Source organism: Toxorhynchites rutilus, chromosome 1 (genome assembly GCF_029784135.1).
Source record: "Toxorhynchites rutilus septentrionalis strain SRP chromosome 1, ASM2978413v1, whole genome shotgun sequence".
NCBI lineage: Eukaryota > Metazoa > Arthropoda > Insecta > Diptera > Culicidae > Toxorhynchites > Toxorhynchites rutilus.
Genome location: NC_073744.1, coordinates 199,827,611 through 199,843,497, shown reverse-complemented (window position 1 = coordinate 199,843,497; position 15,887 = coordinate 199,827,611). Strand labels below are relative to the sequence as shown.

General features: G+C 41.0%; 2 protein-coding genes across 11 annotated transcripts in view; one reads left to right on the top strand and one right to left on the bottom strand.

Moving 5' to 3' along the window:
- LOC129763292 (type II inositol 3,4-bisphosphate 4-phosphatase) overlaps positions 1-15,887 on the top strand; it is a 207,589-nt gene that overhangs the window by 42,029 nt on the left and 149,673 nt on the right. For 3 of the 8 annotated variants that reach the window (XM_055762188.1, XM_055762189.1, XM_055762187.1), the window contains 2 exons: positions 3,258-3,441; positions 3,508-4,145. The exons of 3 other annotated variants lie outside the window; for them this stretch is intronic. In XM_055762188.1, coding sequence (XP_055618163.1) covers positions 3,258-3,441; positions 3,508-4,095 — 772 coding nt within the window. In that variant the 3' untranslated portion in view covers positions 4,096-4,145. Of the gene's footprint in view, positions 1-635; positions 1,833-3,257; positions 3,442-3,507; positions 4,146-15,887 lie in introns of those variants that run through there. 2 more of the 8 variants (XM_055762195.1, XM_055762191.1) reach the window with 1 other exon arrangement.
- On the bottom strand, positions 2,992-10,167 carry LOC129763294 (putative nuclease HARBI1). Of its 3 annotated transcripts, none has more exons than XM_055762201.1 (5): positions 8,191-10,167; positions 5,954-8,131; positions 5,457-5,889; positions 5,249-5,393; positions 2,992-5,187 (listed from the first exon to the last, which is right to left on the bottom strand). In XM_055762201.1, exons 2-5 carry the CDS (start codon positions 6,064-6,066, stop codon positions 4,928-4,930), a joined length of 951 nt encoding a protein of 316 aa, XP_055618176.1. In that variant the 5' UTR covers positions 6,067-8,131; positions 8,191-10,167; the 3' UTR covers positions 2,992-4,927. The 3 variants fall into 3 exon arrangements, with proteins under 3 accessions (XP_055618176.1, XP_055618177.1, XP_055618175.1); XM_055762202.1 differs by having other exon boundaries at positions 5,954-8,264; positions 8,322-10,167; XM_055762200.1 differs by having other exon boundaries at positions 5,954-10,167.

Sequence of the window (15,887 nt, the reverse complement as noted above, 5' to 3'; positions counted from 1 at the left end):
GGCACTGGGGTTGAAACTGAACAAAAACGAATTCGCTATTAGGCGGCTCGCACACCGCAGCAATAAGCAACTAGCAAACTGCAATACGCAATATACAACATGCAACATTTTTTTTTGTTCTACGCATACCAGAGCAATAAAAACCCCTTACATTATGCAAACAATCGGCTTAATGTACGAAACTTGTCAAAATATGGGCGATAAGTTGCTCTTCAACCGACATGCCGTGTTGCTAGCGACACGTGTTGCTCTGTAAAGGCGACAGCGATATCGTATTGCGTCGGTGTGCGAGATCAACAAAAATTAAATGGAAAAATCCATTGGCGATAATATTGCTTATTGCATGTTAACAGTTGCTAGTTGCTTATTGCATCGGTGTGCGAGCCGCCTTAGAGTTGGAGATGCGATTGACATCGCCAACATAGATCGGGTTGCGGTTGCCCCTTGTGTAGAAGTGAATTGTTTGTGTTGCAACGAAATAGAATCAGGGTGGTCTTATTGAAGTTGGACAGAGTGTATTAGGTTGTCCTCCTAAAATACAATGCCAATATCATTTGATAAAACTACCATACAGCAAGAAGAGCTTCAACGAAGAATGCTTTCGAATAAAATTTTCATTATTTTCCCTCCCGTAGCGAGGGTACCCGCTCGGACAACACGATGAAGAACATTGGTCTCCGGAAGTACGCCTTCAATCTGCCCCAGGTCCTGTCGTTGCCCCAGGTGTACCGACCGCCGGCCGGGTCCTACGGGAAGGCCCAATCATAGGCAATCGCTCCGCGGCTCGAAGATACCGAGCCCGCGACCGCCACCTGTTTTCCGATTGTTTTTCTCACAAGCCAAAGGGCGATCAAACACGCATAGGTTTCGGGTTTTAAATCGTGTGCTCTCTGCACCCAGCGGAGATTTTAGTTTATTACACGCAATTTTACTCTTGTTTTGTTTTTTAAGAGGTTCACACTAACTTTAAGCCGAGCTCCCTTGGAGGGACCGCTTGGGTTGTACTAATTGTTGTTGATGTTTAAAACATATAGATATTATTTATTGAGCTCTAGTGGTACGTGTAAGGTAGAGAGTTGTATTCGTTTGGTTCTTAATTTTGGACAAACCATTACTAACAATTACGAAGCTAACAACAGGGATTTGAAATTACTCCAAACTCATTAATCCACACTAATCAAAAAAAAAAAAACCCAATCTACTTACAGTTCGTCTTGTCGAACGCGAAACAACACAACTAAAGTATTAGAGAGTATAGTTGTTGTATTAAAAACATTAATGGAAGCAGTTTTTTGTTAAACAGTCGCTCGTTTGCAAACAATCCATTTTTTATCGAAATAAGAACCTTTAAAAAACACAAATTGACTGATAACAATGAAAAGAGTGAACGGAAGAACATTTTTACACCGTACGATTCAAATATATTAACACACAAACACACACTAAATAGATTTTAGCAGTTTAGGGTAGGTTAGTGCTCGTTCAAATTTCCTAATAACCGAAGCGAGATAAACACCCCTGTAGGCGGGATAAAGAAGAATGTGCCAAACTGTTTCATTTTGTTTTTCTGTTTCTGTTCTACTATTCCGCGATTGTTTGTTTGCTATTGAATTGAGGGACAAATTTGCGGCCATACATGGGAAAATATTCATCGTTGAACTTGATCAAATACGAGCAGTTTTTATTATCCTCGGTAGAACGTTTTGAACTTGGTCGTGTTGTCTTCTTAGCAGCGGAGGTTATGGCAGTGGAAGAGAAGGGGACTAGGTACTCGAAAGTGTATCCGATTTTTGGAATAAATAACAAAAAGTGTAAAAGTTGATACTCAGACACGGGCGCAGTTTTGCTTGCATTGATGACAGCCATTTATAATAAGCCGAAGGATACGAAGGAGAGAGTTAGATGCGAATCAGCTGTATATGCTACTCAAAAATCACCTTTATTTATTTAATTTGGCTCAAGAGGAGCCAATATTTAGCAGTAAATTTCTGAACTTAGGTCTAAATGGACTATAACGACATAAATTATCAACCTAAGTTTAATTAGTCTACAACTACAGAACAATAGTTCATAAAAACTATAATTTATTCCTTCGTTGCTTCGTCGGTTTTATCCTTGCCGGGATCAGCGCCTAATTCGTTTTATAAAATGAAAATACTTCCCGGTGTTGTTATTCGGCCGACCGAGAAATAACAGATTCACTACCACTTCCTCCATCGATAATACATTCACTATTTTGTTGGACCCACCACCAGTCGTGGTTGTCTAGTTTGTATTATGGGTTATTTTGCGCTTCATCCTTAGCTTGAAATCTGTCCAGAATTGCAATTTGTTATAAAGTTAATAATTAATCATTTAGAAAACGAGATCATTTCATAGCAGCGGTCGTAGTAGGCGTATCTGAAATCTTTTGACAGCAAATTGTTTGCATAACCTGTATCTTTCGCCATCCACATTAAAAATTCAGCATGGTCAGATACTAAAATTGCAAAAAACCGCTGAAAGTGGCTAAATTGTCAGTGTATGGTGTGCTGAAAAGTTTTCGTGAAGGTACAACTATGGTTTAGAGGACGCGTCGTAGTGGAACTTACGATCGGAAGCTGAGGTCTACGGACTACGACATCGCCTAAAACACAACTCTAATCAAAGTACCATCCGGAGAATTCTTATGCGAGATTGTTTTCGTAATTCCCGTGCTTGCAAGCAACCAGTTCGAGAATCGGGAGAATGGTGCGCACGTAATCTGTATTGTGCTGACGCGAATCGTTTTTAACACAGTTGTCTTTCAGAAACAATTTAATATTTCTTCGCGAATCGGGGAACTGATAGGTAGCGTCGAAGTTTTTTGCGCGTGTTCCACCAAATCAACACGTATATTTTTGCTGAAATTAAGAAGTGATTTATCTTAACTTCTTTGGATCGACAAGCCATGGGTGATAAACAAAGGAGTTAAATTTGAGCAGTTTCCTAGTTTAATCTCAACAACGGTGTCTATTCTGTATTTCAATCGATTCGAAATATTTCGAACGACTTGGTAAATTCCATTCCCTGTTTCGTTCGAGGTGTTTTCAAATTCGAATACCTTTCGTTCGGACTGTTTTGTTTTCGAACATCTTTCATTCGAATCAAACCAAACGTCAAACCCACTTTGTTTATGAAGGAGTGAATAATTTCCGCAGCGGATGAGCGGTGAACTGCAAAAATGTAAGCTAATTTTTAATCATTTTTTTCTTTAAATTAATTTTAACGTTCAACAGGGAAAAAAACAAAAACAAAACAACCACTAAAAATCAGTTCGAGCGGATTGTGCTGCTTCTGGAGCAAGAGCCGGACATAGCAAAGGGTTTCTCCCGAGGAAATTCCGGACCCTTCTGGGATGATCTGGCGGCAGAAGTCAATAGTTTGGGACCGCCTATTCGCGATGGAAGTGGATGGAAAAAGGTATATACTAAAACGAATCCGAAACATATGTTTATAGTCTTATTTTTGCCCTGGTTTTCTGTGTAGGTTTGGGCGGACTATAAGTCCGGATTAAAGCGAAAACTCGCTCACAACAAACGGGAGCAGAGGGCGACAGGTGGAGGACCCAATAAAATTATCAATTTGTCCGAGCTGGAGGAGCAGGCAGTTCTACTAACTGGGTTACTTGCGACCGTGGAAGGAATCCCGGGTACCTCATCTCATGGAACACAGTTGGGTTCGCCTTCGGGTGAACCTCAAGCTGCAGACCAGGAAAATTTTATATATTATGGTACTTCCGACGACGGTATCAATAATACCATTCACTTCCAGCCCTCTCAGCCGAAAAAATCCAGACCTTCTACCACGAGGCTATTAGAGCTGCAAGTCGAGCAACAAAACAAATTTCACACCAATGTGAAATCCCTGTTAAAAAACACAAACAAGAATTTGAGTGATCTGGTTCATTATCAGCGCCAATCAGCTCGAGCGATTCTTTCCGTGGATGCCACACTCAAAGAACATCTGAGTGAACAAAAACGACATAACCACGAGATGGAGAAGATCGCGCTGGAGAAATCAATAGTCAAGCGACAAATCCTTGAAACGCAGATTGCGTATATTTCAGAACATTAGAATAATGTTTCAAAATATCAGTGATCTGATTTTTTATCTTTATATTGTAACTCAAGTATAAAAAAATGAAAAGAGTTCTAATCGTATTTTTATATCTTTCCATGGAAGAAAAATCTTACTTAATTTTTTCTTTGAAGTTTGTTTGGAATAGCATCAAAATTATATAAACTTTTTTAAAATTCACGAATTTCGCCTATAGTTTATGGAACTTCCTTAACCCCTTCACGTACAACATTGAACTTCACTCGTTGTTTCTCGATGTGAAATAATTACATAGCTTCAGGCATATGATGAGGATACCGACAACTGAAGATTATCAAATTTCCGTTATTTAAAAAAAAAATTGAATGAGCTAAAAATATAAAATATAATTTGAATATTATAATTAAAATAAAAACGAACGAGTTAGTACGTAGTAATAACTCCTTCGTTTTTATTTTAAACACAACATGTATTTGCTCATCATAGGGCACCCATGTTAGATACCCACACTCAGCAGAGTAGCGGAACGACTCGAAGTGCTCGTTTTGGGCCGTGCTGTTGGAAATTAAATCGTACAGCAAGGGGTTAAAACAACGCAAAAAGTATTAATAATGGTTATTTGAATACTTGGCCTGCTTACGAGAAATCGATAATGACATGTTCTCAAAGTGTTGGCAGGAATAAGAGTAAATAATTCTGCCGAAACCATAGTTAAGTAAGGAAGACACTTCCTTTTCCGGTGGTTGTTATTTATTTGAGCATTTGCAAACAAGTTAGATGAAATTTAACAGTCATAAATATTAATTTAAACAAAAGTTTATTATGTAAACAGCTGCATAACATATTATAACTACTGAGAACGACCAAATTCTAAGCATATATTGTGAAGTGCACAGCATACATTTATAATTTGAGCGCATTTAGTAGGATTGTAGTGAAGTTGTCTCGCGCCAAGGATGCATCTAAACCGATTTTTTAGTAAACCAATTGTCCGCTCGACGATAGCACGACCCAAGGCATGCCTGCGATTAAAATCGCTCTCCAAACTCCCTTCCTCCGCTGCTCTGAATGGCGTTACTAACCAAGGTTCCGATGGATAACCAGCATCACCTGAAAATATTTTATCACACAGTACATACAAGTATACTAAAATATTGTAGTTGAACATTACCTAGAATCTTAGTATTAACTTCACCATTTTGGTGAAGCTGCTCAAAGTGAGTTCTTGCAGGGCTTACACGCCATATATGAGAGTCATGATTAGATCCCTGGAAGGTAGGATCAACGAAACGAATCCTTTGCTGATCGTCACAAACCTATGTTGATAAAAAAGAGTATTTGTTCATTGATTTGTTAATTCAAATACTAATAATACTTACAATCAGAACGTTGAGACTATAAAATCCCTTCCGATTAAAAAACAAATTTCGATTCAGCTTAGGTGGAATAATTTTTACGTGGGTTCCATCCAAACACATAATAACACCCGGAATTGATGTTTTCTGATAGAAGTGTAGTTTAGCACGCCGCTGTTCGTCTTCCGTCATATTTAGGGAAATCCATTTCTTACACAGTGTCCGCTCCAGAATGTTAAGCATTTCAGTCAGCACCTTGGAAAATGTGGGCTGTGCTATGGCAATGTGATAATCTTGCCCTGCTCCATGTTGATAATTTCCTTCAGCAAAGAATCGCAAACATGCTGCGAGTTTCACCTCCGTGGATAGACCACCTTTCCTTGTGGTAAGGCAGTTCTCAATTTCCTCTAAAACGTACCGAAAAGCTTCCTTACTTAGACGAAAACTTTTGATGAATCTGAATAAGGGCAAAATTAATCAATAAGAGAAACAAACATGGGATTTTTGAGACGGATACTTACGCTTCATCAGAAAGTTTCATGAAGTCGGTTGATTTTCGGTGGTTTCGCCGATGGTAGCAAGGCATTCCAATTTCTTCTTGCTCCGCCAAAATCGGTAACAAAACGGAATCCATTGAACGAGAAAATTTTCTCACAAATTTCTCTTAGGATCAAAAATTAACTGAAATTCAACTCGCACTCGCCGCTATTTAATACGGTGTTTCTTTTTGTTTATCGGTTTTTGACAGATCGATGCATATTCGAAATTTTCTAACACTTTCGTTCGAAACGAGCAAAACGATTGGAATAGGGAATGGTAAATTCGAAAACGATAGAAATATCACTTTCGAACGAAATAGAAATCCGTCGGAATACAGAATAGGCACCAACAACACAACCACTATGGCAAGCGAACGTGGTCTTCGAAGTAACTCAACTACGACTTCTAACGAAGGTTCCGGATCGACTGCTGATGCAGACATGAAGGTAAGGTAAGGTATTGTATTATAGAGACTTTAAACTTTCGTCTCTAGCCTTGAGAAAAGCCCTTTGAAAACTCTACTCTACTCCAGCGCTACCACCTCCACCCTCTTGCCTTGAGAAAGGCACTCGATCCCTCGCCGTCCAGCTCGTCTAGCAACGATGTTGTCCAGTCGGTGTACACACAAAGAATGGAGACATGAACGTTGCAGAACTGGCTAATATGATGAAGTCACAGTTTGTTATGTACCAGAAGAATATGATTGATGAAATCAGAGGACTGAAAGATTCCATGCAGACACAAATGGATAAGCTACGGTCGGATATCGCGAGTGACTTCGAGCTTATTCGTAAAGAGAGCGATAGAGTTACCACCCAACTCACCAATTCCATTGCTGATAGTAAGGCTGAGTGTCTGGTAGCTGTAGATAGATGTTTGTGTTCTAATGATCTCATCGTTAGTGGAGTTCCATTTCGCTCAGGAGAGAATCTGATGGAGTACTTTTTAATTTGGAACCGCTCTCTGGGATACACCGACGACAACATTCCACACGTGGATATCAGAAGACTCTTCAAAGGCACTCCATCGAACGGGACCGCATATCTAATTCTCATTCAGTTTCCTATAACTGTGCAGCGTAATGATTTCTTCGCTCGTTACTTGCGCTCTCGAAAGCTTTCCCTCTCGGAACTTGGATTCACAACCAACAAACGTATTTTTATGAACGAAAACCTAGGAGCCGCGGCGAGGGAGCTACGATCCAAAGCTCTACAAATGAAAAAACGAGGACAGCTAGTTAAAGTTTACACGAAGTTTGGTATCGTACATATCAAGGAGAGTGGTGATGGACGAGAAAAGCCTATTTTCTCGGAGAACGATCTAAAAGCTTCGCCATAACCTTTCCTATTACGTTGTAGCGGACCGGGTTTCAAAAGACAACCCGGAACCTACGGCCAGCTCGAAGAAGGCTAAGATATTAGCGTTCCCACCCGTCCTCTCTTAAGCGATTGGCATTAGCGCCACCTCTTTCGAGGACCAATCGCCGTGTTCGATTGCCCAGCTAGAGACCTGACACGCAGGCCTAAATTGTGTCCTTTTATAAGGATCGGAGAACGGTCGAGCTGTATCAATTCCAGTCAGCGAAGGCTGACAGAAGACACCCGCAGAAAGCTCCAAGAAAATTACCAAACACCTGAGAATCACCCTAAGATCGACGGAAAACCTCTACAGGGTTTTCTCATCATAGGCAATGTTCAACAACAATCCACCAGACTGGCACGGCCATCTGGGAAACAAAAATGTTGACGGCAAGAATTCCAGACATTAACCTCGATACACGGATAACGTGAAATTTTTATGAAATAAAAATTAACAATCACAGGCTCACATTTATACTAACGACTTTTATTCCTAACAAACGACATGACGAAAAACTTTCTAAATGGACTACCGATTTACATTTATATAATTTATTTGTACATTTACTTTTGCTTAAACTATGGGGACATCACATGTGCACATGGACAAAACTATACAATACAGGGTACCTGGGGAGTGCGGTGAGGACACAAATTTCCTCACCGACTCCTTCTGCTTCTTTGCGGCGGATTCTCCGCCGGTTGATAGCTTCCAGCGGGTCTGTTGAAGGCGCGATGGTAATGGCGCAGCCTTTTCTCCGACGCGTTTTGGTTCGTCGGGTCTCGCCAAAAGGAATTTCCCTATTTTAGTAATTTGTTCACAGTTAGAAAAATGTCCCTAAATTATACAATATATGTACCTGTTGTAGTCGCTTTTTTTTGCTCGTTAAATTTTATTGAGCGTTTGTTTGCTAACTAGGAACAAATGATGGCACTGAAACAATTCAACTTTATCACCACAAAGACTTCACGTTATATAAAAAGAACTTACAATTAGCGATCGCGAACAAAACACACAATGGTTCCGCGATGTCGGACAGTTCTTGGCAAAATGGTCGAAGAACATGGTAGTCCTCAGATAAACCGCAGGGTATCTCGCGATTCAGAGCTCAAGCTCAGCCGAAGACAATTTCCCCAAAGCATCCCCTTGTGTGCATCTTGCTTCAACTAACCGTCCTTGAATACGACTTTCTCATTCCCCTCCCCAAACTCAAGGCCACGAAAGTAAGCGCTGCGCGAACAGACACTCATTGGCCGAACAACTTTGGCGATTGAACTTTCGCCCAGCTCCAGGGAGGTGGGATGGGAAATCTAAGCTCTTAAGTATACTTTCTGGAGTATCAATAAATAAATAATTATAAATACACAAAAATATTGTAAATAAATTAATTTTGAAATAAATAAACAACACTCAATAAATATGCACACCAATAATAAATAAGTAAATAACTAATCCAAAAATATCATATGATGAAAACAGTTGTGGCAACTGTTACAACGTTTCTGTTTACTCCTATGTATTCCATCCTTCTGGTCCCATGACTCCATTCCTAAAAGCTAATTGATGTTACTGCTGATGCTGATGCTGCTGTTGCTGTGGCTGTTGTTTCTAGCCTGGAAGATTTTTTTCATGTTACCTGATTTTATAGTGCTAACGGGTGTTAAATAAAAAATGAGAATTTTTTCAATACCTTTCAGTAATTCAAATAAAGAGCGTAAAATTTTCTTTCTCCAAGAAATTGCTCTTTTGGCTCCCTAGAAACAGTAGGCGTGTTTGGTTTTGCTAGTTTGAATTTAGTCAAAGCAAGGATGGCGTCGAAACAGCACGTGCTTCGCGAACGCATTGTACGGTTCTACGAAACGCATTTCCAGCAGGGAAAAAAGTTCACGGTGGCACATTTTAAGAAAGAAAATGTACCTGTCAGTACGGTATATCGTATCCTGGGTTCCCTGAACGTAGAGCGGAAGGTCGGAAGTGGTCGTCCGGTGACGATAATGACGAAGCAGAGGAAGACATCGTTAAGGAAGCTGTTTGACAACAAGGACGCAACCAGCCTGCGTGACGCCGGTCGGAAATATGGCTGCTCCCACGTATTGATCCATCGGACCCTCAAGATGGAAGGAATCGTCTGCAGGAAGAAGACGAGGTCGCCGGAGTACACGGAGGGGAAGATTGAGACGGTTAAATCACAGTGTCGGTGGATGACCAAAAAATACCGCGGGACGTCTTTCGTTCTGGGAGACGAAAGCTATTTTCCGCTGTCCAAAACGCATATTTCAGGAAATGATAATTACTACTCCAGTGACAAGTCATCCACACCGCCTGAAGTGAAATACAAGTTGAAGCACAAGTTTTAAAAAAAGGTTATGTTGTACATCGCCATTTTCGACACGGAGCATTTCAAAGCCTTGGTTTAAGCCGAGCGGTCTGGCAATCAACCAACAAATCTATCGAGAAGAGTGCCTCGATAAAATCCTGCTGTCGTTCCAGAGCGAGCATCACGCGGATGGGAAGTACGTCTTCTGGCCGGACAAGGCGTCTTCTCATTACGCCAAGAAGACGCTGGCGTATCTTGAGGAGAAAAAGACACCGTTCGTGCCGAAAGACCGTAACCCAACAAACTTGCCCCAGTGCCGCCCAATAGAGGATTTCTTTGGCTCACTCAGTGCCCTAGTGTATAAAAACAATTAGAGGGCCAAGGACACGAAGCAACTGACTACAAGAATCCGGAATTGTATCCGGAAAATGGAAGTAAGTGCCGTACAACGTTCTTGTGAGAGCATCGCGACAAAGTTGCGTCGAACAGCAGACCACGGCCCTTACTCAAACATTCATTGACATTTTTTTGAAGAAAGTACATTATGTTATTAATAAAAAATACTGAAATCGATGAAAAAAAATAATTTTTTTTTTATATGTGATTGAAAAAATTCTCATTTTTTATTTAACAGCCGTTATTCACTATGTAAAATGAAAGTAATTTAACTGAGACGGAAACCTTGCATGCTTGAACAATTCAATTTCTTGTCACTATTATGAGCGATCTGTACTTTCTTATCTTCCTCAACGGATTTCTCCGTTTCGGTCAGTGTCCGAGAACGATGCTGATAGTGAATGTTAATGTATTGTATTGTATTGTATATTGTATAATTCATCCGACATTGTGTTTGTGTTAATCAATAAAAACTTAGACTAGTTTACATACATGAAACTCCACATAAATACACAGATAAAAACAGTCATGCTCTCCTCAATCTATTCCTAAATCGGTTTGACGGTTCTCCAAACTCAAACGCAGATTCCACCAAAGAAAATTCACGAATCATCGCTGTCATCGGTTCATGATATCCGTATAGAGTTCGATGGAAACTTGGCTGTTGCAGGGATGATTGCCGCAAAGTTCTTCGGGGAACATGGAAGTCAAGTTGTGCAAGTAACTGAGGGCAGTCCACTTCACCGTTCAGGAGTTTCGCTACGAATACCTGCCGGTGCAGTTTCCTTCTGTCTTCCAGCGTGTCCAAGGCTAGTAACATGCATCGATGTGAATAGGGTGGCAAATTCAACGGTTCACGTCACGGTAGGTTGCGCAATGCGATTCTCACGAACCTTTTTTGGACACACTCGATCCGATGTTTCCAAATTAAATCATATGGAGACCAGACGATAGATGCATTCTCGAGGATAGGTCGCACTAACGAGCAATACAGCTCTTTCAGACATTGCGGGTCTTTAAAGTCACGAGCTATTTTGGATATAAATCCCAGTTGTCGATTTGCCCTACAGATGATAGAAGAGTAGTGAAGATTGAAATCCAACTTCGGGTCCAATAGAACACCAAGGTCTGTTACACGATCTACTCTGCACAGCCTAACATTTTCAACAGAGTAATCGTAGAGGATTGGGTTCATCGAGCGGTGAAACGTCATCACCGCACATTTTGGAACGCTGATATTGAGTTTATTGCGATGGCACCAGTCAACGAAAGTATTCAGCAAAGTTTGAAGACGATGGCAATCCTCAATCGAGTAAACAACAGCATACAGATTAAGGTCATCAGCAGAAATCAGTTTGCATCTGACTCCCAGCAGAGCTGCCACATCGTTGAAGAACAATGTGAACAGAAGTGGTCCCAGGTTGCTTCCCTGCGGTACGCCGGAAGTGCTACTGAACGCGGAAGAGATATACGAGCCAAGTCGCACCCGAAGAGTTCTTCCAGTCAAGTACGATTTCAACCACGTTATTAGATGCTCGGATGCTCCAAGTCGCGAAAGTTTGCAGAGCAGGATTTTGTGGTCGATCTTATCGAATGCAGCTTTCAGATCCGTATATATTACGTCCACTTACACTCTTTCACCAGAGCGTTGATGCAAGTACTAGTGAAGTATAAAAGGTTGGTAGTTACCGATCGCCCAGAAATAAATCCATGCTGGTCAGTTGATATGTACCGTTTCGAGCGATTCAAGACTACTTCACTCAAAATAATCTCGAACAACTTGGACGCCGCCGAAAGACTGGTGATAAACTTGGTGCCTCGGCTGCTTATGTGGACTGGCTCAAATCCTACCTTTACGACAGGAAGCTTTGTGTAAAGATTGGCTCATATACTTCAACATGGTTTCAAAACCATTCCGGCGTCCCGCAGGGCAGTAACCTCGGACCACTACTATTTGCACTCTACATCAACGATGTCTCAGCTCTATAGGGTGTTGGTTGTAGACTGATGTATGCTGATGACCTCAAAATCTATAACGTAGTCGACAGCCCAGCTGACTGCGTTCACCTACAATGCCTGTTAAATCTGTTTGTCGAATGGTGTAAACTGAACAACATGATGCTCAGTATTAACAAATGCTCCGTGATAACATTTTGTCGCTCTGCCAATCCGATCCACTGGGAGTACAAAATTGATGATATAGTTATTGAACGAATGCATCAAGTAACAGACTTAGGAGTTCGGCTTGACTCTAGGCTGACCTTCAATGATCATCGCTCCATAGCTATTGATCGTGCCAATAGATTGCTAGGACTCATCATGCGGACAACTAAAGAGTTCACTGACATGCATTGCCTCAAAACGCTCTACTGTTCGTTGGTTCGATCAATCCTTGAATCCTCGTCAGTGATTTGGAGTCCCTATCAAGCTATTTGGATCGACAGGATTGAACGCATACAACGACGATTTGTTCGTTTCGCCCTGCGCTTGCTTCCTTGGAGGGATCGCATTAATCTCCCTCCTTATATTGATCGGTGCCGCCTGCTGGGAATGGATACCCTTGAACAACGACGCTCTGTTCAACAAGCAGTCATTGCAGCGAAGATTTTGAATGGAGAAGCTCGAAGTCGGGAAGTCGTCCCAGCCTACTTGCAAAAATGTCACTGAACGCTCCCACCCGGATTCAACGACGAACTCTGGATCAGATGCTGACTGTTCCATTCCACCGCTCGCTATTCGGTTACTTTGAGCCGATGTCCACTATGACAAGAGCATTCAACGAAGTGTCACATTTGTTTGATTTCGATATGTCTTCGACAGTGTTTAGACAGAAAATCCTCCGCTCTAGACATCCTCCACATCATTAGGTTAAGTTATTTTCATTAAGACTATGAGTCAGATGGATTAATAAATCAAATCAAATCAAATCAAATCAATACCTCGATAGTTTCTTACATCCCGCTTGTCCCCCGCCTTGAAGACAGGAAACATAAATGACTCCTTCCATAATGTTGGGAATTTACCTTGCTCAAAAGATGCATTGAAAATGGCTGCAACAGGCTCAGCTAAAGCAGCTGAACACCACCGCCGGGATTCCATCCGGACCAGGAGTAAGCGAGTTCTTCAGTTTTCTCGTTGCTGAATGCACCATAGCTGGAGTTACTGTGAATGTGGACAGATCCAAGAAGTCAGCCGGAGTATCAGTTGCAGCAGATGTCGCATCAACATCACAAGTTGTTCTTTGTTCGAAGACTGATGCAAAATGTGTCGCAAACATTTCACACGCATCGTCAGGGGATACTGACTCTTTCCCATCAAGAATCACGTTAGACGGAATGCTCGAGTTTTTCCTTTTGCTGTTGATAAATCCCCAGAAGCTTCGAGGGCGGCTCCGCAAATTCCGCTGAACTCTGAGTACGTGAGATTTATACAAAGCACTATTTAGCCTACAATAAGTAGCACTAGCGCGCTTGAAATCACACTTAGTGTCAGGCGTTCTATGACGACGCAATTTTCGCTGTGCTGAGTTACAATCACGTTTTAGCTGTCTGAGCTGAGGGGTACTCCAAGCTGGAGAAATGGGACGTCGCTTGGGAGGGACATGTGATTCCAGCCAAAGTCGAATTATTTTACAGAAACGGTCAACATCTGCACATTCGGTAATAATGTCAATGAATGACACAACTAGGGATATTTTCTTTTGCTCACATTCCGTGAACGCAGAACAGAACGAAAAACAGAATGAACAAAACTGGATGAATCAACTGTGAGTGCCTTGCTGTGATTGTGAGGTTGGCGTTGGTTCATTTTCGGTATCCCGAATGCAATGATATAATGATCCAATATGGCCGGAAATTAAAAGATCGATGTGATACAGATATTTCCAAGCACTGCTCACGATCGATCGCTTAGTGAGCGAACGCACAACCAATTTGGCTATGAAGAACCCCCGTCTTGAGTACTGAGTGCTGCTGAATTAAGTAACGATCCTGCATCAACTGAAGAGTAACGATTGGGTTTTCAAATAGAGAAAAGTTAGCAGAAGAAGTTGATGTCTTCGACAAAAGTTTATATTTTAACAAGATCTAAAACTTTGTCGAATACATTATATCGCTATCTTGACTTTAAACAAAATTAGGATAAGTTGTATTTTGTTGTACATGAAAAAATTGTTCGAAGAACTTTTGACGTAGGACTACGTCTAACCGGAAGATATAGGGGGTGAAATGAAAATCTAGGCACTGAACAAGTAGGAAAAAATGCAAGATTTGGAACGCTTATAACTCGAGCATTTCTCAATAGATCGCAAAGGTTTTTGCATCAATTGATAGGAAATATATCTACGCATCTATCATAACGAATAACATTTCATTTTTCTTGAGATAAATAATTGAATAATTGTGAAATATCAAGCAGTGTCCAAATGCACTATGTGCCCATTTTTGATTGGTCTATTTTGTGCTCCTCAAATCGTACCGACCAAAACGGTCAACCAGAGCAGCAGCGAAATACAATGAAGTACGATTGGAAAGGAAAAAGAAAAAATATGAACGAAACATTGGTCGCAGTCTCTCACACATGCGTAATTCTCGAGCCAGCCAGTCAGCTTAAAAATCCCCGCTCCGCTGCCCCAACGATCATTCTCATCCAAACCATACACCACATCGGTTCGCATCACAACACATCAACAAACCAACCCAAGCAGCCATGTCTGGACATGGCAAAGGAGGAAAAGTGAAGGGAAAGGCAAAATCCCGCTCGAACCGTGTTGATCTGGAGTTCCCCGCAAGGGTAGCTAGGCCGAGCGCGTTAGTATCAGTGCATCAGTCCACCTGGCCGGCGTTATATAGTTTCGGCCGCCGAAGTGGAAAAGCTGCTCGCGACGATAAGAAAACTCGCATTCAGAACAGACCACATTCGGTTCGGTGGACATCAAGACAACAACAGGCAGTTGCAGCGAGTAGCAAACGCAATCGCAAAACGACAGCAGGTAGCGGAAGAAAAAAGTTTGTTCTTTATACAATCTGCTTTGGTGGCAAAACCAGAACAAGGCGACATCGAGGGCGTTCGAAATGGTTTTTTTTTAAAACCACTAGTACTAAGTTTTCTAAATTGGAACCATTCCATAAAACACGGCGCTTATCAGAGCCATTAAACCTTTCAAAAAAGAGTTTACGAAATACAGTTCAATGCATTCTAAAATAATTTCCAAAATTATAATAAAACACAAATTGATTTTTTCATAATTTGTTTGCCAGGATCTGATGAGTATGTGAATTTGGCAGTTGTTCTGAGCTTATTGATAGTTGGGGACTTTCCTGATTATTCAATTTTCACCAATTCTCAAATTGTTTCCAGATAGAAAGTACAGTAATTTACAATTAGTTCGACATTTAGCTAATTGAACGGACATGTAATGCGACTTATTAGAGGTGCAATGAATGCAATTTATTAGAGGTGCAATGAATCTTAAGAAGGAATCCCCGTTCTACGCGCACTGGCAAACGATGTTTACTCAACAATTTTTCAAACGAGAAATGGGTGTTGTGAGAAAGGATGTAGATTGATTTGATGCAACAGATATTTTGTCTATTGGAGATGGAATACAAATCAGATTACAATACAAGCAATGTATTATGTATCATACAACTTTTGTGTGATTGCTTCTTTTGCTGAATATTGTGCCTCCAACGTTTTCGAAGTCCCCCAAATATTTATTTATTCATTCATTTAGAATCGATGCAGATGCAACTAAAAACAAATGATCACTAAATCAACGATAGTCCTACGTCACCCTTGCGGTTATACCACAGATATAACCCACTTCCTGTTTTTTTCGATGC

Bases quoted from the DNA above. Each gene is read 5' to 3' on its own strand.
- LOC129763294 (XM_055762200.1), bottom strand. From the start codon at position 6,066: ATGGATTCCGTTTTGTTACCGATTTTGGCGGAGCAAGAAGAAATTGGA. The intron at 5,890-5,953 runs GTAAGTATCCGT...GCCCTTATTCAG, and splicing joins ATGAAACTTTCTGATGAAGC to ATTCATCAAAAGTTTTCGTC. The intron at 5,394-5,456 runs GTAAGTATTATT...TTATCAACATAG, and splicing joins ATAGTCTCAACGTTCTGATT to GTTTGTGACGATCAGCAAAG.